Genomic DNA, 24,088 nt, shown 5'->3' with positions numbered 1-24,088 from the left:
GCATTTCAAATTGTCCACGTGTCTGCAATGCCAAGTGTAGCTTGTCATATGGATGATGTGTCATTGACTCGTCTCCTGTCAGCTGACCACGTGTTAGTTCACTTTCCAATTGATATTTTTTTTGGCCAAAAATTTTTTGTAGAGATTCAAAACATAGTTCTTTTTCAGTCATTTGGTTCCTTCAATGACGTTTCGTCCACAATCCCTACTCAGTTCTGCTTAGTTTTTATCTTTTCAACCCAATATATATATATATATATATCATGATCCATGACCAAGCCCAATTAAATTAAAAAAATAATAATAATAATTATTTTATTCTGATAAAAAACGAAGAATAAACTACAATTTTACGGATTTGATTGTCTGATTGAAGAAACTTCTTTTTTTTTCCTTTTTTTTTTTTAATATTTCTATGCTCTTTAATTTATTTATTTATTATTATTTTTAAGCCATGTACTCTATTTCAGTCATGTACTCTATTTCAGTAATCATGATAGAAGAATGATTTTCCTAATTGCTGCAACAACAATTTGGCGAATCACGAAGAATGTCTTTTTGTTTGGGCAAAACTAAAACACACACCAGTCACACACACCAGTCAGACGTAATATATATATATATATATATATATATATATGTCTATGTAGATATTGTTTGGATCAACATAAATAAGATTTTTATATAATTGTCGAGGGTGAGAAATATATATATATATATATATATATATATGATAATTTAAATATGATATAATATTCATTTGTTATAGTTCCAAATATATTATATTATTTGTTATAGTTTCAAATAATATATTCAAATTGGGTTTTCTAATAATTTCGACTTTTTAAATTAACTTTTATAAAAGTTTTTTAAAGTTCTCCAAATTTTTTAAATTTCTTTAAATATTTTTTTATATATAATTTTTATACATCTTTGTGAGATTAAGAATTTCAAAATTTTAAATAAAGTATTAAAAATGGTTTCCTTAAACAAATTATTAAATATAATAATTTGAACTTTTAAAATTAACTTAAACATAGGCTTTTAAATTTTTTCCAAATGTTTAAAATTTTGTCACATCTTTATTCTAAATTATTTTTATCCTTGCTTCTTTTTTTTTTTTTTTTTTTGGGTGATTATGAACTCCAAAGTTTCATATAAAATATTCAAATTATTTTTCTTGAACAGATATAATAATTTGGAATCTTCAAAATAAACTTTTATAAATATTTTTCAAATTTTCTCAAATGTTTAAAATTTCTTTAAATCTATATTACACATCTCATTTTTAGACTTTTTTACGGAGAATAAGAATTCCAAAATTTCAAATAACGTATTAAAAATGGTTTTCTTAAACAAATATAATTATTTGAACCTTCGAAATTAACTTTTATATAGGTATTTAAAAATTTTCAAAATATTTAAAATTTCATCATATCTTTATTTTAAATCATTTTTATATAAATTTTTTTGGTGATTATGAACTTCATAGTTTCAAATAAAGTATTCAAATTGATTTTCTTCAACAAATACAAAATTTGGGATTGTAAAAATTAACTTTTACAAAGATTTTCAAAATTTCCCTAAATGTTTAAAATTTCTCCAAATTTTTTTCCTAAATTATTTTTACCCCCCCCTTTTTTTTTTTTAACTCCATAGCTTGAAATAATGTATTCAAATTATTTTCTTGAACAAATATAAGAATTGGACTCTTTAAATTAAATTTCATAAAGGTTTTTCAAATTTCCCCAAATATTTAAAATTTCTCTAAATCTTTTCTTTAGATCATTTTTAAACTTTTTTTTTTTTGGGGAGATTAAGGATTCCAAAGTTTCAAATAAAATATTAATAATTTTCACTCTTGAAATTAACTTTTATAGAGGTTTTTAAAATTTTTCCAAATGTTTAAAATTCATCAATCTTAATTTAAATCATTTTTTTCTTTTTCTTTTTTTTTTTTTGGTAATTATAAACTCCATAGTTTCAAATAAAATATTTAGATTGGTTTTCTTGAACAAATATAAGAATTTAGAATTTTGAAATTAACTTTTACAGAGGTTTTTCAAATTTTCCCATGTGTAGAAAATTTCTTTAAATCTTTCTTTTAGACCATTTATACATTTTTGTGGAGATTGAAAAACTCCAATGTTTCAAATAAACTATTAAAAATGGTTTTCTTAAACAAATATAAGAATTTGAACTTTTAAAATTATATATGTTTTTAAAATTTTCTTAATTGTTTAAAATTTCATCAAACTTTTTTTCTAAATAATTTTTATCTAATTTTTTTCGTGATTATGAACTCTATAATTTCAAAGAAAGTATATAAGTTGGTTTTCTTCAGAAAATATAAGAAATTGAAATCTTGCAATTAATTTTTATAAGGGTTTTATAAATTTTTTCAAATGTTTAAAATTTCTCCAAATCTTTCATTTGTTGCCTGTGTGAATGAGGTAACATCAGGAAATGGGGTTGATGTTGTCTATGATTTTGTGGGAAAGGATACCTTTCAGGTAATGAATTTATCTTCTAATTTTCTTTTCTAAGACTGAATATTCAATCTAGAGAATTTACTATAAAGGTTTATTCTATAGTACCTTCACCTTCTACATGAACTCCATCCAAAGCTTTGAAATGATCTTTAATTTGAAATGAACTCCACATCACCAAAAAAGAAATATGAATAAATAATAATAAAAGTAATCATTCTGGAAAGTTGTTATTATTATTATTTTAAAATATTTTTGTAAGATTAAAATAAAGACCCACCAAATGCTTACTTGGTACCTTTCTTGCGGAGGAAGGAAAAGTCAAAGTCGAATTTAATTCTGGCTCAAGTGCTATACAATATTGATTATCTGGAGATGAAGATGCAAGAAAGTCTTTTTATGATAGTTTTGTCTGGCCAAGTAATAATGTGGAGATTGTGAGAAGTAATAACGCTGAGTGTTGTTAATATGTTTGATATGGGAAGGAAGAAAAGTAATAACATGTTAATTGGCTTCATTGGAAAGTTTCCAAGAAGGGTTGGGTTAAGCTAATACAAATGAAAGTTGTAAAGCAGATGGGGTTAAAAGTTGTAAAGCATATGGGTTTAAAAAGTGATTGTGGGGCTTTTTTCTTTTTTTGTTTTTGGTGATAAAGTGATTGTGGGGATAGATTCAAATATAGTGGTGTCCCTGAATGAATTATTGGAGTGATTGATCCTCATTATCCTTGCGTTGGGTTCGTTGATCGTGGTGAAGAAGTTTTTGTTCAAATTTGTAATTTTGTTATTCAATAGAGCTATATAGAGTGTAATAAAATGGCTGATTCTCTTGCAAATATCAGTCACAATTGCAATTTAGGATTTCATTTTCTGCAAAAACCTCTTAGAAAAACGAATTTCAATCATAACTTGTATGAACGATAAACTAACCATTTCATCGTCATTGAATGTCTAGCATCTAGCATGAAAAATATTATAACTCCTCTTTCTTTTTATATAAATTATTTTTAAATATTATATTAGTGATATGGGAACATGTGTTATATTAAATTAAATCAATATAATAATAAAAAATAGTAAATTTTTACTTTTGATATTTAAAAAGCTAAATTAATTATTTATATCAAAAAATCAAAATAAAAATCGCTCTTTTTTTATGGGTTGACTTTTTAAAAATAAAAAAATATAATACATTTAAAGAATCCTTGGAATACTTTTAACTTGGTTATTTTTTAGATTGCTTTGGAAACAAGAACTAGAAGAAAATATGGGGGTGTAATTTTATGAAAATGTAAATGAAAGTTTTTTTTTTTCCTTTTTTCCTCAAATGTTTTACAACAACAAACTTTATACAATAATTATAAATGATAAAATTTATAATGTGTAAGATATATAAGAGTGTGCTGTTAGAGCCTTATTATATATGTAGGACTAACGAAACTTCAATAGTTAAATACGACACTAATATTTTTATTTTATTTTATTTTTATGATATATTAGAAATATTTTTTTTAATCTTTACAACCATTTTAATTAAAGGAGAGGGAGGGTCATAGTATCTCAAATCTACAACTTCGTGGATATGTGGATGTGAAGAGCATAACTATACTATTAAACTTGACTCATTTAACATTTTAGAAATGTTAGAAAGATAATTTCAAATTGACTATATTATACATTGAATCTTCGAATTTAAAATGTTCTATATTGGATTTTTAATTTACAATTTATTTTATATTAATTATATTTTCAAATTAATTCTTAAATTTACTGGTTCAAAGCTTAAAAATTGAAAAATCATCTTTGATCTGGAGCCCCCATCCAACCATGTCCAAAATGATGGTTGAAATGGTGTGGCGTGGTAGGAGCCGATCGGATTCAAACCTCTTATTAATCTTCTTCCTTTTTTTTTTTTTTTTTTTTTTTCCTTATAAATTTGTAAATTGAAAAAAAAGTCAATTATCTCTATTTTTAAACTTTTATGTTAGTGAATTTAGAAATTAGACTAACATGAAATAAAATATAAATTGCAAACCTGGCTGTCGAATATTTGAAATAGAAGACCTAATGTGCAATTTGACTAAAATGTAATTACTAAAATGCAGTTAATCTGAAAATATATAATATACATATATAATTAAAAAATAAAACAATGAAAAATATTCGTTAAATTCTTTTCGCAAAATTATGGAAATTAATGGTGATTTTGGCTACGAGTTTGAAAATTTGACACTGCTACTCTCGAGCATCTTATGCGAAGATAAATTTCTGAGCTAGAAATAATAAAACTTCTATTTTAAACTATAAATTAAATCAGGCAAACAAAAATGAATCAAGGAGGAAGTGTGCTAAAGAATCACAAAAACACATGCCTGAACCTGATATTGGCAATAAGATCAAAATACTCATTTTGAAGAAGTCACAGTTTTGATTTAGTTTATGTAGCATAGACAAAATCTAGTTGAGTTACAAAATCCTTCAGGCAAAGCATAAGGATATATTTATACAGAATCAAGGCAGAAATAGATATTGACCTAATCAAGTTGAAAGAGCATACATTGATAACCAAACCACACTCTCTTATGCATGTTGTATACCATTGCTTATTTTCAAACTAGTAAGCTGGAAAATGTTCGTAAAGATCAAAATAAAGTCTAATCTTCAAGCTCGATGATCTTCACCACAGATACATCACCTACTTTCTGGCAAACAACAACACGGTCATGTGACTTTATTAGACCTGAGGCTTTCCCATGATCCAAAGCAACTTTCAAGATGGATCCATTTGCTGCATTTGTAGATTCAGCCTGCATAAACATGAATATAGGAACATAGATTCAATGAAACTAATTGTGTATCCTTGAAAGGCGATAGTCCTTATTGTTAGATGAGAGTGACTGTCTCAAGCAGAACTTCCAATCTATTTCCATGTTAAGGACACAATAAAATCGAATAACAACAAAAATTTACCATTTATTTGACAGTATCATCAACTCTCCGTGTACATATGGTGGGAAAAGAAATTCAAATAACACTAAATAATTCTTACAGGATGTCGAGGATCAGCAAGCATGGGGAAAAGGCCTCTGACCGTTAGCGATTGCCTTGCCTGTCACACAATCATGAAAATTAACAAGCAGTACTGATGGTCTTTGATTTTGATATGACAACTCGAAAATGGTGTAATGCAGATCAGTTGAAAGATAATAATAATAAAAAAAAGGGACATATTCAAATACGAAGTTCACCTCGTAGAATGGTCAGCCACTCATTTCTAATCATCCCAAATTATTCATACACAAGCCTAGATAAATTAACCATGTAAATTTTAACTTAATTATTTAAGTAACTATTTCACATTTCCATTAGTTTAGAGATGAAAATGGAGAGGTAATGTTGGCATTTCTGACAAGAATGTAAGTTTGATTGCACTAATCAACAACCAACCTCAAAAGCACCAGAAAAAGTCCAGCGGAGTTGGTTTGTCTTTAGACGAGGGATGACAACAGAAATCACAGGCATTGTTGGCCTATACTTAGCAATCAACCTACAAGAACACCAAAACAGATGGAAACTAGTCTTAGTGCATAATTAAACAATGTAAGCACTGAATTTGCAAGAGAGTTTCAAGAAGCATGGTGAACCATCTATAATCAACTTTGAATGGAAAAAAATGTCAACCGCAATAAAAGAGATCAATTTTTCAGCACATTCCAACCATGAGCATATGAACCAACATACTTGTCTACAAAGGGGGAATATAACAAAAAAAAAAAAAAAATAGTAGTAATAATAATAAAACAAACAATAACACAGAAAACCTTGCCGCTCTTCCAGATGAAGTGAAGCAAATGATTACAGAGGCCTTCACTTTAATTGCTGCACGTACCTGCAATAATAGAAGATAATTATGCTTTCAGAATAAGAAACTGAACCTTTATAACATGCTTGGCCAACTACCATTCTTGTACACAAATAATTGATACGATGTTACAATTAAGCAATGAAGTTAAAGAGATGGAAGTATGGATGTACTGCAGTGGAGGCAATAGATTCCAAGTGGGTCATAGGTTCGCCAACACGTTTGACAGCCTTCTTGAAATATACCTCCTGATTAAAAACCTTCTCTGCCTGCAAACAGAATCTTGATAAATGACTTCATTTAACATCTGACATTGATGATATATAAATGTGCTCATGCACTACACGTCAAGCACGACATGACAAATAGCTGATACTAATATATTGCTACATAAATATTGTAAGTAAAGGACATAGTTTAAATAAAAATTTGGAATACAGCTTGTCTAAAGAAAATCCCAGAGAGAGAGAGAGATGTCAGTTTGATTTTTTTTTTTTTTTTTGGTTATTAATAGTAGTTTAGTATACATACATATATGATCAAATTGCAGAAATCAATAAGATTTTGAACTTTTTAAACATTCTGGAACCCTATCACCAAATGGAAATGTATTTACTTAGATTAGTGAGATATGCAAATAGAGATGAAAATTTTTGAATGGCAGATAGTCATTAGATTGACAACCATGTAAAATGCTTATCCATCTCAAATAATGGGAGTTCAGTTGCTTTAAGACATTTTAAGAAAATAAATAAATAAATGAAATTGATAGTTTTTTAGGTGATCTATGACCTTACGACCTGTCATAAATTTTAGGTTGAGCATCCATAAAGACCTTTAGATAGTCTTGAAGGAAGTTGGAATGAACACTTGATCTAAGAATTGCAGACATGTCACATAGTGACAAGTCTCAGACATCATAGAATCAAGCAATCTTAGAAGAAAGCGATATAATTAAAGACAGATGGTCACGGTGGTAATAAATATTAGGGTGGAGACTGGAGTGGTTCAATAAGGCGAGAAAATGGAAAGCTTACCTCAGCACAAATCTTTCCAACGGTCGAAATGGTCTCAACAGGGTACAATCCCCTCAAGGTCTCTGCCCCTAGAAGAATAGCATCACTTCCTGAACCAAGAGGAGATAAAATAACTGAGATTTGTCATTTGGCATGTCATAGTCGTATACAATTTCAAGGCAAACACAGTGCAAAGATTACTGCTACCACCACTAACACACAGAGAAGGGGGGGTGGTGGCGGGCGGGAGAGAGAGAGAGAGAGAGATCAGCAATCAACAAAGACATTCGCCATAGTAACAAACAGTAATACACCATAAAAGAACCACCAAAAATTACCATCCAATACTGCATTGGCAACATCTGTAGCTTCAGCACGAGTAGGTCTTAGGTTGTCAGTCATACTGTCCACAACACGAGTCACTACTGCTGGCTTTCCAGCCATATTGCACTTGTAAACAGCAGCTTTTTGAAACAAAAACACCTGCAAAAATCATAAAAGCAAAACACTTTCAAGTCTGACCTTATAAAGGAATCTCCAGATGAAAAGTGACGCTGCCCATGTTTGCCAATCTGCAAAAACATGTTAAAGAATATCTGATAATTTTTATCCTTATTACTAACATCATATTTCTTTTTGGCTAACATCACAAGGGCTCAATCTTTCATGGTAACAGTTATTTCTTTTCTGATCAAAATATCCCATATATCAAAGGAAATAATTTTGTGCATGTACACAGATGCCTAGATCCATCAAGCTGTTTAAAGATGACGCAACAAATGCAGAGACTCCTTTTCACTTTCGCTTCCCAAAATTTGAATCGATATCCCCATATTACTTCGTATGAACAAAATGCCATTCTCACTCAAGTTATTTTATTGTGAATTAAAATAATTTGCAATTATCCACTTGCCTATGTGCGGATTATCTATGACAATTTTCAGACCTAAACCTCTTTAAAACATCAAAACCAGCAACATAATCATATAAGGGGGCCTGTTCCTTCTACAAAGGTTCTTGACAAATTATCCTAGCCATTAGATGAGTCTAATCTGACAGTAAATAATTGTTTAATTTTGAATGAGATATATTTTCTTTTAACTGAATAATTTTACTAACCGCTTAGTTATGGATAACCATCTTATCACGGTTGGCCAGAATTAATTAATGACTGGGATAGTTTGTCGAATAACTTAGTCAAGTACATTGGTACATAGATCACCCACCTTCATATAAATACTAAACAATAAAGAGAATTTGCACTGTAGGATGTTAAAGCTGACCTTTTCTGGTGGGAGATCGATCCCCAAATTTCCACGAGAGAGGATGATACCATCTGCTTCTTGCAAGATCTCATCAAAATGATGTAATCCCTACAACAATTAATATTTTAAAAAATGCATATATCAAACGCTCATCTAGAAAACATTACTCATATGCTTTAGCCTTCTTAAAGGGAAATGAGTACCTCCATCTCATCCATATCCACACAAATATAATATAGTTACCACTTTACAGGATAAAGAGAAAGGATGGGACATCCACATCCAAATCCATGAATGGCACTAAGTAGGTGCACTTTATCTACTTATCTATGTGGTAAATGTTAAAGAAACTAAATGGTGCCAACAATATGTAGCTCACCTCTACATTTTCAATCTTTGCAAAAATTTGAGTTTCGTTGAGGTTACCCAAATTAGAAAGAAATTGACGAGCCTATGTAATAACAAGAACAGATCGCATTAGAACTGGAAAGAAAGGAAAAACTCAAAGCAGCAAAACTTAAAATATTAGCTAATTACACAAAGAAAATAGACTAGATCAGAATTCTCACTAAAAGTAGTCCTTACATGGCGGACATCTTCAGCATGCCGAGTGTATGACAACGAGAGAAAGTCTATATTGTTTTTAACGCCCCATGTGGTTATTACCTGAAACATTATGGAAATGTCGAAAAATTATTAGTAGGAGAGCCATTTTAGCACAACCTAGAGTAGAAAATTAGACCAATTTTGTGTATATGCTTGATTACATACATTGTAACGGTTGAACATATGCACTATAGTCATAGATCATGAGAAAAGGAGGATTATAAAATCTGTTGGAAAAGAATTCTTCATCCTCTTACATATTTGAAAATATTTTTCCTATCATTAAAGTAATGTTTCCTATCATGAGGAAAAAAAAGGGAAAACAAAACAAAACAGAATAAAATAAAGAGGAGCCAAACCATTTGAATGTATTGATATTAGCAAATTATGGTCATTGAACACACTAGAAGTGACAGTTGAACAACAAACACAAAGTTCATAAAATCAAGTAATGTCATTATAAACTCTATGCTCTTGCAGTAAAAGTTTCCAGATAAAGTTCATAATCATTTTCTGAATATTTCTTGGTTTAGAGAATTATATAATTATATTGACCAAAATGTTAGCAGATGATTTTAATTTTCGTCACATAGTATTTGATACAAATATGAAAACTCACCTCCTTATCTTGATCTGTAAGTGTAGGAAGATCAATATGAATTTGAGAGACATGCAAAGTATACAATGATCCAGCCAAGGTAGCAGAGTTCTTAATCAGACAAACCACATCTTCACCCTTCATTTCACTTACCTGCATTGTAAAAGAAAAAGATCATAAAGCAGAAGCAAGAATTTTATTTATTTTCAGGAAAATATTGCATAAAGAGGAAAAGAGCACAGGACCATAACCAGGAGGCAAGTCCTAAACACTATTGTCTGTAAGGCTTAATTACAGGAAGTAAGGTTAGAGTTTCCAACAGGAAACGAAGGGGAAAAAGAATCTTATGATCATTCATATATGCAATAGGCTCCAGCAGAATCTGCTCTAGTCACTCATCAGATATATAATCTGATGATAGACAGCTTCGGATATAACATGTAGAGCCCTTTTACTATGGCTTGAAAGACCACAAGTATGCTGTCAAGCTTCCACATTATTTTTTTTAATACTCGTAATATTGATATTGTGTAAAACTGGATCTCTTTCTTTTCTTTAATCAAATTCCTAAACTTGCTTGTGTAACAAACTTAAATGATCGTAAAGGAATGGGAGTGGCTTATTATCTTATCTTAATCTAAATAAGTGACAAACGCACAGATATTAATTATAAAAGCATCAACTTGATAATTGACATTTCACTGCTACTTAGTCTGTTGATTTACCTCCAGCCACACAGAAGTAGTTTCACTTCCTGTAAAAAGGTATTGACCAATAAAAATACTGTCTCCCTTCTTTACTGCCTGCAAACAGAAACTTTTTGATCTCAGCCGTGGCGACAGTGTCAACAAGCATGTAACTAGTTCTTTACTTTACCAAGTTCAGTAAGTGTAAAACATTTACTCCATCCTTTCAAACAGAAAATAATGAAAATTTAAAGAAAGAAATGACAAATACACAACATAAATACAACCTTCGACAGCCCACAATAGTTTACGGGTAAAAGATTAGAAGAGGCCTCTTTTTCTACATCTGGTGTAAGGACAACCAAAGTGTCAGCCTCAAGGGAAATGGGATGCTCAGTTTTATTAACTACCTGCAACTCTGGACCCACTGTATCTAACATAACCTGGAAAGATGGAAGAATTCGAAAGGGAAATAGTGAATTTGTAATATTTGAAATTAAACAGGCTTAATATATGGTAAGCAAGCAAAACTAGTTTTCCAATTCATCATATACCAAAAATATACATCGTACGGGTAATGAGCATGAGTGAGAGGACAAACATACAGTAAAATCACAAAGCATCTAAATGCACTGCATTTAATATTGGTAGACTTACTGCACAGAGCTTCTGGGTATTCTTGATTGCTTTCTTCAAATTTTCCAATGTCTCTTGGTGAAATTCAGCATTACCCCATGAAAAATCAAATCTAGCAACTGACGTTTGAAAGTGGGAGGGGCGCCAAAAATCAGAAAAGTAACAATGCATAAATTCTTACATATTCATTTCTTCAGAAAACAAATCTAAATCTGAACAATATAAAGAAAATTGAGAGGTTACTTAACAGAAAAAAAAAAAAAAAAAAAAAAAAAAAAAAAAAAAAAACTAACAAACATTCTCTTCAAAAATTTTTGTTCTCGAAGGAATGTAAAGGGGGAAAAAATAAATATTGGAATAAAATAAATGTGAATTCTGAAACCCAAATACACTAGAGCCTCCAGTAAACTGAGCTAACACATATAAGCTCAATTTAAGTGATGGAATTGTTATATCTTTCTAGAAAACACCAAGAGGAATGTACATAAGACTCAAAAAATATACATTGTTCTTTTTCTTGGCTATCTAATAGATATAAGGAAACTACAAGAACTAATTCTGAAATAATGAGTAATTAAAAATAATTCTAGTATGTCATCAGTACCAGACATTCCTGCCTTCAGGCAATCGGAAATTATATCTACAGATCGTGATTTTGGACCAAGTGTACCAACAATCTTTGTCATTGCTGGAAAGAAAGTCTGCAGAGTTAATCCACCCAAAGATATCAGAAACGATCGCGCATTCAAACTATTATACATCAAAAGTTCACCATATAACAAAACAAAGTCAAACAAAGTATTGCCATAACATTAAAACCATGTTCCACTACCAAGTAAGTTGAGTAAATTGAAAACAAATATAAAGAATTTTCGAATTGATATCCTAAATTTAGTTTCCGTGAAAAAAATAAAGATGAAAAACACAAATACAAATACATTTTCATGGACCGAAGAATTCATTGCTGTTCAATTCCTAGTTTATAACACAGACAAAACTAGTACAGCGGCTACAAAACTCATACTACATTTTCTAAAACCTTAGGCTACCATTTTGATTGCTCATGAAAAGTAACATACACCGACAAAAATTTCTTAGAACTGAAAAAAATTTCACCAAATGAGCTCAATTTCCTTAGCAAAAAATTACCAAAAGTCAAACACAAAACAGTATACTGAACTATTGAAGATCAATCCTGATAATCTCACTTCAAACACAAAACAGTACACTGAACTATTGAGGATCGATCCCGATAATCTCACAGTCTTTTTTCTCTCTGTGTCTTTAATTTCCTCAGATTTCCATCATTTTCTCGGGAACCAAACACACTAGGAAAACAAAAAGGCAAAAAAAGAAGAGTTAGCATAAGAATGTGAAAGAAACTGTGCAAAACTTCACACATACAGGCTTAGAAGGCTCCAAGATGGAAGCCATCCGTATAGGCTCTTCGAGAAGCAACTGGTTTGCGTGCATTTTTTTTTCTCGGAAACCAAACAGAGAGACTAACAGTGATCCAGGACCGAAAAAGGAAATAAAATAAAAAAAGTTGAAACCGACTGAGAAAATGTGCTTGATCGAAGATCGCGTGAGTTTTGAGCTTCTTTTATAATTTTCTTTATTTATTTTTTTTTCTTAATTATTATTATTATTGTTATTTTTTTGTCCGAAATTAATAATAAGAAGGAAAAGATTCTGAGAATCTAGGATACATTTGATTGGTTTCAGTTCAGCCCTCAGTATTTCCTAGTCGTGGATTGGGACCGGATTTCAATTTTCAGGAGGAGTTTTAAAGTCTTTTTCCAAGTTCTATGACTAGTGTAGTCCACGTGTCAAGTGGGCCCGATGACAGTGCAGAGAGGGAAGGATTTCAACCAATAAAAAAGGATAATATTTTATGTGTAGGTCAGTACGTGGACCGCTTCTGCTCTGTAAGCTTTCTCAATGTGCCTTCCTCTCGTGTTCCACGTGTGTACATAGATTTTTTTTTTCCTTTTGTTTTTATCTCGTGTAACTTAAATATATATATATATATATATATATTATAAAACTAATTTTATAATGCAATTTATTTATACAGATTTACATCAAAATTAATATTTAAAAAAATTAATTAATTTTACTGTATATATAATTATAAAATTAATATTTTATTTTAAAAAATATCAATTTTAATAGAATTTGTGTACCATAATCTTATTTTATATATATATAAATATATTTATATGTATATATGGTTGTGTTTTGCGTGCCATAGTACTCGATGAAAAAATTTTAATACATCATGTTGGCTCTTGAATAATTAAATTTAAAAGATTAGGACAAGTTATATAGCTAAGAATCAAAATTTGGCTTGGACACCGTTGAATGTTGTATCCAGTGACAGAAAAACCATGTTTATAAAAAAATATATATACATATATAAATATATTATGGTCTAGAAATGAAAAAAGTTTGTATTTCTAAAGTTAATAGATAATTAGAAATATTCTTTTTAATTCTCTATTTTTTGTGGCAAAATCATCTATCTTAACACACACAAGTTTTTTTTATTTTTCACATGTAAATGATGATTTATATACTCTTTTTTTTTTTTTTTTTGTGGTTTGGGGAGGACCATTTTAATTCACTCAGTGCAGGAACAAAAATTAGTAATATCTGCTGTCTCCATGACAAATTTGGTAGCTGCTGAGGTCAAATAGCTAAAGATGGCATGAAGACCTGCCTAGTTTAAATACATTTTGTGGGTGCATAAGGTGTGTTATACATGTAACATGAGCCAGGATGAGTTGACAACGTTTTTTTTCTTGATGATTGTGTAAAATTGATATCATTTATGCTTTCTTATTTCTCTGTGGATCTAGCTAATCTAATTGACAGCTAATAATTAAACCAAGTAAACTTGTGTTAATACTCAATTGTGTATATTATTAAACAAAGTTTTTAATACGAGGGCCAATATGGGTATTTTCTTTTTATCAAATCCTGTATTTAATTAAAGATTATAATTTAAAATTATATTTATTTATCATAGATTTCCGTCAATATTTATTTTTTCAATATAGATGTTTTAATATATCGCTAAATTCATATTTAATAAATTTTTTAAATTTTAAATTTTAACTTTTGATATGGTTCAATAATTATTAATAATGAATTTTAATTCAATAAAATAAAGTGGACATTTTTTGATATTATATGTTAAGAGTGTTTATCATAATTATTGATCCTAACATGTCTTTTACAATTTTTTTCTTTTTAATCGAAAAGTGGTTGATGTTAGAGATTTGAAGGAGAGTGTCTTCAAATTATCTGAGGATTTGATTTTGAAATTTGAGGGTAATAATGAAAAACTAGCAAGTAGAATAAGCTTTTTGTAGATAATTTACCTAAATTGCATTAAAAATCAGTTGAGGTCATGTTCAACGGCCCATTTTTGGATAAAGCAAAATAGAGAAAAAAGTAGAGCATGGTAATGGTATTGTCAATTGTCAAGTACTAAAATTTCCAGGGTTAGATCTACTTGACCATCTTTTATTTTTTTGAAATACGCTTGACTCTCTTTTAGTTTTGACAATTTCTTATAGAAAAACAAAAACAAAAAAAAAAAAAAAAGCGGTAAATTTAGTTTTGGTCTGTCTTTCTCTCTCTCTTTTTTTTTTTTTTTTTTTGGGGGGGCCATTTAATATGTTTTTTAGTTCCAAAAAATTATGTATTTGGGAGGAGACCGTTGAATGATAACGGGATCCCAAAAGTTGATTCATCTTTAATCTTAAGTTCTATTTTTTTTTTGGTTTTCATTTCAAGAACACATAGAATTGCAGAAAGTGAGAAAAGGAGGGAGGGACAGAGAGATAAAGAGGAATTAGGATCGGGGAGGAAAATACTTCATTCATTCATAAAATTAACTAAATACGACCAAAGATATTTAAAGAACATACCCACTAACTAAATAACTGATGCTAAGAAGTGGAAACATGGAACACTAAGAGAATCTTTAACAAAATGTTCATTAGTTCAGTTCATCTAAAAATTTTTTTTACCATATCAGATCAATGGATAGTCTTTTAAATAAATATTCTCCAATGATATTGTACAAAAAATCTATTAATACTGTGGAAAAAATCTGACGGAATGGCAGCAAGAAGCTATCTAACCAACATTCTATTTGTAAAATATTTGTTAGACAGTGTGAGTCATAAATTTAACTTCTTTTTTTTTCAATCAATTTATAATTTTTTTTTCTTTTTATATACCAACTAATTTCATTTTAAATTTTAAATAGAATATATTGGAAAAAAAATTTAAATAGACATTGTTTAGTAATAGATACTATATCATTTAAATTTCAACCCTTCTTGACACATAAGCTCCAATTAAAAAAAAAATGATCAAAGATGCTCTAAACATTAGAAATTAAAAGTAACTTTCCTAAATTAGCCACTATCCTACAAAATAGAAATATGTGGCACATGGCTTGCTCTATATTAGGAAGAGAAGTAAATATTTATTTCGTTGTTGCTGTTGTTATGTTTTGTTATTGTTCTATGTACTAGGCATTTGCTGGTAGTTGCTAAGTGGTGGGTTAATTTCCATATTTATGCTATCAGTTGTAACTTTGGGAGTTATGATGAATGCATGAAATTATCCTGGTTTTGCCTATCTTTCCGTCTCTCTTCCTCTCTTTCTGCTTCTTCTGCACTTCAATTGGAGCAGGCACATATCAATTTCTCCTATAAATGGTGAGTTTTGGAATTATTTAGGTTGGGCAAATGATAAAAAATAAAAAGTAGAAAAAATGGTTTAGGGTAAGGAAAAAAAAAAAAAAGGGATGAATCGGTTTGGGTTTCATTAATATTTAACGATTTTGTAGCTAATACATAATTTTATAAAACTAAAAAATAAAAATAAAAATCAAATGCAAAAATAAAAATTTAAAAAAATATTGGCAATAAAATGCATTTAATCTCAATTTATACCACAAATTTACGAAAAGGTAAAATTTCACTTTAACCTCTCCATTTTGCATCTTTTACACAAGTTTGTGCGATCTCCATTCTCAAAAATTTCACTACGGCCCCTAAAAAAATAAATAAAAAAATTTTAAGTACATAAAAGTGAACGTCTTCGTAGCCCTGATCCTCAAAAAGACTTTTTTATTTATATTTTATTTTACAGTCTCTCCTAAAACCTTCCACATACTGCCATTGCTTCGAGACTCATTTTTTCATGAACTTCTTCTTCTTCTTCTCTGTTATCTCCGCCAATTCCAAACCAAACCCACGTTCAGAAATTACATTCTCTCTCTCTCTCTCGCTCTCTCTTTCCTAAATGGCTGAAAACTCCGAGATTGTGAGCAAAGAAGAAAACCCAAAAGCAGGTTCAAATGGGTTCTCACTCATCTTTCCCAAGTTCAATCTTCAATTCCCTTTCTTCAAGCCGAAACCAAAAGCTGGGTTTTCAGGTGAAGAAGATGGAGAGAGAAAAGCAGTGGTGGATGATGAGCGAAATCAGAGTGAAACTCAGAAACCGGACATGGTAAAGTTTCCCAAAGCTCAACTTGTGGCTCCTCCCCCTGTGGCTGTTGAATCTGAAGAGCATGGAAAGACCTCGAACCCTGTTATATTATGGCAGGTAATTGTTTTCTGTTTTTGTTTTTCATTTTTTTCTTTTTGTCATTTTTGTTTTTTCTGTTTGGTTGTCGAGAAAGTGGAGGGCAGAAAGGAAAGCACAATTTTATTTTTCTTTATTGTTTTTTTAGCACAAATTTTTTTTTTTTTTATACTTTTATTTTCTGCTTAAATAAACAGTTGTATTGGAATGATTGATAATGGTATAATCTTGTTATGCTCTAAGATTACAAGTTTGTGATAACAAGTTGTTGATTTCAGTATGCCTTGTTTCAGTTGGATGAAATATATTTACTTTGGAAAGTAATTTCCAAGGAAGAGAAACTAAGCGAAATATTATTCTACATACCAAATGTGTTCCTTAAACATGTTAAACTGGAAAGGAGTTTCCAGACACATAATTGCTGGTTGGAGTTTCTGAGCTAAAATATTGCCTTAATTAGATTGCACCTGTCATAGTTATAAGACTGTTGGCAGTGTGTATTGATTCACCAAAACTGTAGAGAAAAAAAGGAGTTTCTTTTTTCCCTTTGATTCACCATGAAGCTTCCACGGAAATGGGAATTTGCAAAATAAGGAGAAGGAAGACAGAATGAGCTGAATCTATATTGGTTATTGCTATTGAGAAGTTTTCTAGATTTTTATTGCTGCTTATTTCAGGTTTTGCTCTTTGTGTGTTATAGGTATCTTTTTACGGCTGCAAAACCCTCATTGTAGGATTTTTTTTGCAAGATTGGTTCGGGAACATGCAGATAAAGGATTGAGGCCCAACGTGTGGAATAATAAATTGTTTTTGAGAATTGAAAGTGCAAGGATTTGAAAACATAAACATTGAGCCTGAACATGTGATACTATATTAAAGCATCATTGTTCTAAAAGCTCTAGTTTGCTTGTTGGCAAATGAATTTTTTTTCCCCCACTCTGCGTTTCACTTGTGGATTTCCACATGTGGTACATACCTCTCTTTGGGTGGCATGTTGGATGCCAGTGCATGAGCATATGGGTGACATTTTTTGGATCCATATTTAGATCCCTCTTGCTGATTGAGAAAGAAATCCCTAGTTGTAGAAGGCTGCCCAAAAGATTTGTGTCCTACATATTCATATTCTTGGATTCAATATGCATAGATAAGTATGTCACCATGTTGAAACTCATGCACTATGGGGTAGTGTTAAAATAAGTAAACCATTTCTTGTCCACCTTATAGAGGTCTTGTTCTTTAACAATATTCATGATATAAGCAACAAAATGGTTGAAGATCTTAGATTGATTCCCCATACAGCTCTAAAAGATGTTGAGAGGGAAGTGTTCTTTGTAGTCTGGGAAGCACTACTGGGATCTAATTTATGAAGGGATTAGATTCTAATATGAGCATGGTGTCATTAATGTGATTTGGTGGTAGAAGAGTATGGGTGAAGGATATGGTATGGATTTCAAAATGATTTTTGATTGTTCAGTAGTCTTTGCTAACTAGTAGAATGGGTATGTTGTAAGAAGGTTTTAGGACTTGGAACATCAGTGGTAGTAAAAGTCTCTCCTCTCTTTCTCATGCAGATTTGCATGCTTTCACTAATGTACACAGAATCACTTTATTGACTGATATTGCATGGATGTGTGCTGCATGCAAAATGTGCATTTTGTATCCACGACTTAAATTCTCATCTCTCTTACTCTTTGTAACTTGTATATTTCACCATACATCTTATTATCTAAAATTAGCTGGAAGTGAACTATTACTTGAAAATTTTTGGTTCTAGTGTTTCTGCCATCCAGCAGGCTTGGGTTATGACATTGATGGTTTTGATACTTTTTTATTTTCAATCTGCTTCTGAACATTTTTAGGATAGGAATTTGACTCGTCGCTAGTGCCCTCTTTTTTTTTTTGAACTTATTTTCAAGGAAATAATTTGATGGGAGAAAATAGTGAACAAATGTAGAGAAAAACCAAGTTGAACTGTGATTCTACTCCATCTTATTGCTTTCTTCTTTCATGTGACATTTGAATGCTTGGTAACATGGTGCAGAAATGATAACTTATACGCAATCTTTTAGCTTGGCTTATGTTTTTATCTTTGTGAGTTGAGAGATGTACTTCTTAAAGTTTATAGAGCTTGTGCATGTGAAAATTCAAGGGGATACTCATTTGTTTTATGATAACTCCTTTTACTGGTAACCTGTTTATTTTCTGTAGTAGTATCTGTATCGAAACTAAGAATAAATCAGTCTTTGAAAACATATATGTATATTTTTTCTCTCTTTTTTGGTGTAGACCTTTTCTCTGAGATCAAATACTGCCTCCTCATTTGTTTTTTTTTTTTTCTTTAAATGCGTGTTGATTAATTTTTGAGTTATAGAATTTTACTTGGTTCATTTTCAGGTTTATGCCCTTGGCGGGTTTCTTGTTTTGAGGTGGATATGGGCGAGATGGAATGAGAGGAAGGAGAGGAAGGACAAGAAGGAAGGATCTTCTGATGAAGATCAATCTGCAGAATAGTTTTGTTGGTTTTCCTTATTGAAATACACATAATTACCATTTCGGGATCTTACTGAAATAGTCTGCCTCTTTTTCTAATTGCTTCAGGGTTCTGCTTATGTCTATTATCTACATGGCACTGGTGTATGATGATTTTAGAGTCTGCCCTGTAAATGATATATGGTTATTTTAACTTTTTAAGCTTGATGTATGTAATTAGTTTATAGTTTCATGTTTCAGAAGATTTCACCAGGGCCAATAATCTTCAATATTCTCTTCTATTTTAACTAAAAAAAACCTAATCACAGAGATTCATTGAGAATTCCAATCTTAGCTCCATTAATAGGCTCTTGAATGTATCCAATTGCATGTTTGTTCCACATTGTGAGCCTCATACGACCTACTTCACCTACGTCAACCTATGATTGATCCATGATGCTACTCTTTAAGCATGATCCATGATGCTTCTCTAAGCATGCTCTACAATTTAAAATCTTTAGTCTATACTTGCAAACGAAAACACACAACAAAAATTTTTAAAATTTCTTGAACTTGTCCCTTGGGCTAAGTCCAATGATAAAACCAATGTTATTGTTTATTCTAGCAATGATTGTAAGTTTGGATATTCTAATGCTTTTTAAGAGAATGATTTGGAGTAGCTAACAAATTAAAGGCCTGTTTGGAATCAATTATGTTAGAAATCACCACAAATGTGTTTTCAGAATAACTAAATAGGTAATAATTTAAAAACAAAATCATTAAAAATTAACACTATTGAACATGCTTTTATTTATTTATTTTTTGGCAGGTGTTTCAGGACTCTAGGAATCGCCTCCAAATACATCTTAATTATATTTTTGAGTATAAAGAGAATTTTTTTTTTTTTTTTAAGCTAGATTAGGGTTAATAGTTGGAAAGATAAATTAATTTTGATCTGTTTACATAAAAAAAAAAAAAAAGAACACAAAACAAAAACAAAAATAAAAAATTTCTATGAAACAGTTAAAGTATATGGCATTTAAATAAAAATTTAGTGTATCAATATGAAGAAACAATTAATACAATTCAGACCCAAAAAAAAAAAAGCAATTATGGAAAGTAATTATGACGTAACTGAATGAAATTATGACGTAAGAAAGCTGCAACCACACGTTTTTTTTATTTTCATGAGATGACAGAACCGTTACGATGGGTGACGGCATAATCAACCTCATTTTCTAAACCCCTTAACCTTTCTTCTTCAACCATTTCATTTATCTCCTGCGCCGTCTAAAACGTTTTCCGTCCAACTTAACCCCTCAAACGTCGTCGTCTCTCTGCCATCCTCTCTTCTCTTGCTTTTTTACCATGGCTTCTTCCGAGGACTTCTCTCTCATCGACGACGACTCCCACCTCCACACGCCCACGCGCCACCACCATACGGACTCCGGAAACGGTGATTACTTCCCTCCCCCTCCGTTCACCGAGGACTCCGATCCGAACATATCCGGATCCGCCGTCGGAGCTCCGGCGACCTCCGAGCAGAGTCCCTATTACTGCAAGAAGCTGAAATCCTGCTCTTCGGCCGGAAACAATTCCGGCAAGAACCACAACAACAACAACAACAATGAAGGCGAATCGTCGGGCGGGACGGAGAATTACCGCCGCGGCGGCGGCGGCGGCGATTACAGGAAGGACAGAGAGGAATGGAGCGACATGGCGATTGCTTGCCTTCTGGACGCGTACACGGAGAAGTTCAACCAGCTGAGTAGGGGAAATTTGAGAGGGAGGGATTGGGAAGAAGTGGCGGAGATGGTGAGCGAGCGGTGCATTAGTGGTGGCGGTGAGAAGCACGGCAGCAGCAGCAGCAACAAGTCGACGTACAAGAGCGTGGAGCAGTGCAAGAACAAAATTGATAACTTGAAGAAGAGGTACAAGGTGGAGCTGCAGAGGATGAGCAATGGAAGCTTGACGGTGAGTCATTGGCATTGGTTCAAGAAAATTGAGGCAATTGTTGGCAGTTCGGTTGCGGTGAAGAGTGGTTCGGATGAGGAAAGGAGTGTTGGAGTCCATTCCAATGTAGCTAGGCAATCCAAGAGGTGTCTATGAATATGCATTTTTATGTCAATTTTTTGAATTGTTTAGTACAAGTTTTTCCTTAAGCCATTTATTTCTAACTTTAGTTTGGTTTTGTTCTTTGATGATTATAGTGTTTCGTTCTATAATTCATTTTGTGGGAATTTGAGCTAGGTAGTGCCATTGTAAGATGTGTATTGTTGAGTATGGGTGTGCAGACTTTGTTAACTTCACTGTTGTAGGAAAATGGAATATCAAGAAAGTTTGTGACATGGAAAGATAAGATAGCAAGACTTTAACACAATATTGTTTTGTCATTTTACGTTAGATGTGTATGGATTCATCTGTGCTATTGAGAATATCGAAGAGTTGATGCTATCGTCTCTCTGTTTCAGCATTGATGTTGGTACTTGGACATGCATGATAATCAATTTTCTTTGGAAAATGAAACTTGGGAGAAGTTATTGTCTAGTCCTTGAATCGATATTATGGTATCTTAAACTAGTCTAGCGTTCGTATTTTCTGAGCAGGGCAAACTTTTTAAACAGTGCAATCAACTTTGGTATTTGTTCCTTTCCTTTGGGAGAAATACTGATTCCCTTACTTTGTTTGTAGTTAAGTGGTGGTTTACACGATATGGTCACTCTGATTAAAATTTGGAAACTGCTATGAACAGATACATGTCTAGTAATGCGGCCTTTTCGAACAATGCAAAGTCCAAACCGGTGACAAATTTAAAATGGCGTAGAGTAGTGTTTAAAATCAGTGGTGCTGCATTAGTTGGTGACTGCCAGAATATTGACCCTAAGGTACGAGTTTTCTCCATTGTACTATTAAATTTACATCAGTTTGACTATCTAAATAATGAATCTTTTGTTTTAACTACATTTTTGGTCATTTTGATTGACGATTACATCAATTGCTTCCTTGTTTTTTTAGGTAGCAATGCAGATTGCTAGGGAAGTAGCAACAGCTTGCCGCCTTGGGGTGGAGGTGATTCCTAAACTTGCCTGTTGTATTTTCTCACGGCATTTATATCTATTTTAATAAACATAAAAGAATGGTTGTTAATGGTATTGGTGTTTGTTTTCTTCAAGTAAACTTTTGATTGCTGCTATGTTTAGGTGGCAATTGTTGTTGGAGGTTGTAACTTATTTTGTGGAGACTCATGGGTATCTACTACTGGGTTGGATAGATCTACAGCATACCAAATTGGGTATGTTCCAAGTATTGTGGTCTGGCTTAAATACCTTTATTTATGGTCAGCAAGTATGTTAAGCAAGTTGCATTTTCGATGTTATGAAATATAGTTATTGTTATCTGTTATTAAATTGTGTCATTTTCGTTTTATTTATTTATTTTCTTTTTTGGGGATCTTATGAAATCTACTAATGGTGTCAACAAATCCTTATATTTCTAGTGAATGATGTGGAAAATGTTGTCTGCCCTCTCTCAAGATTTAAATATTTGCTTCCTTAAGTAAACCTGCAGAGGCAAATTTAGGTTTGAGCTGTGGCACTGATATATTCCTTTCAATGGAATAATAATTTCTTCATATTTTCATCCTAAACAATTAGGCTATTTGCACTAACCTTTTGATCAATGTTTGATTTGCTATCAGTATGATGGCAACAGTGATGAATTCTGTACTGCTTCAATCAGCTTTAGAGAAGATGGGTGTCCAAACAAGGGTGCAAAGTGCATTCACCATGCTGGAGGTCTCTGAACCATATAACAGGCAACGAGCCATCCGACATCTTGAGAAAGGAAGAGTAGTCATATTTGGCGGTGTTGGTGCTGGTGCTGGGAATTATCTATTCACCACTGATATTGCAGCAGCTTTGAGAGCATCCGAGTGTAAATATAATCCTGCTGCCTGATTACTTAATTTATTTGATTTTTGACTTTTCCGACCTACCCCCATCTATTAGTCTTTGCATTGGACCAAATCATGACATGGTTTCTGTAATGTTATCAGTAAATGCAGATGTAGTCCTAAAAGGTACAAACATTAGTGGGGTCTATGGATGTCATTCTGGTAACAACAGTGTAACTGCTGATCACATTTCCTACGGTGAATTTGTTTCCAGAGGCATTACCTCCATGGACTCGATGGCAGTAACATACTGTGAAGAGAACGGAATTCCTGGTTAGTCTCATTTTACTCTTATCATCTACATTGCTATCTTACAAGTTAGACCCTCTTTTCCCTGAAACATATTCATCTTCTATGTTAGTTGTCATTTTCAATTTGCTGGAATCTGGGAATATTTCAAGAGCTTTATGTGGAGACCAAGTTGGAATTTTGATTGATCAAGCAGGAAGAATTAATTAAGTTAATCGGAATGTGACAGTAGAGAGGAGTCTGTTGTACATACATCTGAAAGCACTTCTTGGCGGGTCAACGTCATAGTATAGTTCTGAAAGGATATGAGGAGTCTAGTAATTTGAAAAATAAAAAATAAAAAAATTTTGTACTTGTTCCCTATGTAGCCATTTCCTGTAAAATGTGTAGTAGATGTTTTTTACAATCATATGGAGACTGTCATCATAAAGAAGAACAAATAAATGTAGAACATCATGTTCTTTACTAATGCAAAGCATCATTACGTACTTAATAGTTGTTTCCTAGTGTAGGAGAAGAGATTGGATCATTGTTGAAGAAGCAAAATCCTATATGTCTCCTCTAATATGTAATGCTATTACAATGAATCTAATCCTTTTTCTGTTTCATGGTGCATTGTCAGCAAGTCTACAAGGTTGGTGTTTGTGTCAA

The 24,088-nt window shown here is 31.7% G+C and overlaps 3 protein-coding genes across 5 annotated transcripts; 2 read left to right on the top strand and 1 right to left on the bottom strand.

The window, feature by feature from the left end:
* Positions 1-4,896: 4,896 nt before the first annotated feature.
* LOC107413096 (pyruvate kinase 1, cytosolic) lies at positions 4,897-12,834 on the bottom strand. Of its 3 annotated transcripts, none has more exons than XM_016020965.4 (16): positions 12,562-12,834; positions 11,762-11,858; positions 11,179-11,276; positions 10,809-10,964; positions 10,561-10,638; positions 9,857-9,988; positions 9,217-9,297; positions 9,011-9,082; positions 8,650-8,739; positions 7,705-7,849; positions 7,388-7,476; positions 6,524-6,619; positions 6,310-6,377; positions 5,936-6,035; positions 5,538-5,597; positions 4,897-5,295 (listed from the first exon to the last, which is right to left on the bottom strand). In XM_016020965.4, exons 1-16 carry the CDS (start codon positions 12,628-12,630, stop codon positions 5,143-5,145), a joined length of 1,584 nt encoding a protein of 527 aa, XP_015876451.2. In that variant the 5' UTR covers positions 12,631-12,834; the 3' UTR covers positions 4,897-5,142. The 3 variants fall into 3 exon arrangements, with proteins under 3 accessions (XP_015876451.2, XP_060675894.1, XP_048326380.1); XM_060819911.1 differs by lacking the exon at positions 12,562-12,834 and adding an exon at positions 12,307-12,462; XM_048470423.2 differs by lacking the exon at positions 12,562-12,834 and adding an exon at positions 12,385-12,403.
* Positions 12,835-16,296: 3,462 nt separating this feature from the next.
* On the top strand, positions 16,297-19,501 carry LOC107413075 (uncharacterized). Its single transcript, XM_016020935.4, has 2 exons — positions 16,297-16,788; positions 19,162-19,501. The coding sequence occupies exons 1-2, from the start codon at positions 16,486-16,488 to the stop codon at positions 19,276-19,278; spliced, it is 420 nt and encodes a 139-aa protein (XP_015876421.1). The 5' UTR covers positions 16,297-16,485; the 3' UTR covers positions 19,279-19,501.
* Positions 19,502-20,343: 842 nt separating this feature from the next.
* On the top strand, positions 20,344-24,043 carry LOC107413082 (uridylate kinase PUMPKIN, chloroplastic). The gene is made up of 7 exons (XM_016020944.4): positions 20,344-21,335; positions 21,989-22,121; positions 22,252-22,305; positions 22,437-22,528; positions 22,934-23,169; positions 23,291-23,461; positions 23,550-24,043. The coding sequence occupies exons 1-7, from the start codon at positions 20,605-20,607 to the stop codon at positions 23,645-23,647; spliced, it is 1,515 nt and encodes a 504-aa protein (XP_015876430.3). The 5' UTR covers positions 20,344-20,604; the 3' UTR covers positions 23,648-24,043.
* The last annotated feature ends 45 nt before the right edge of the window (positions 24,044-24,088 follow it).

This window comes from Ziziphus jujuba, chromosome 8 (assembly GCF_031755915.1).
Source record: "Ziziphus jujuba cultivar Dongzao chromosome 8, ASM3175591v1".
NCBI lineage: Eukaryota > Viridiplantae > Streptophyta > Magnoliopsida > Rosales > Rhamnaceae > Ziziphus > Ziziphus jujuba.
This window is presented reverse-complemented; position numbering and strand designations above follow the sequence as displayed.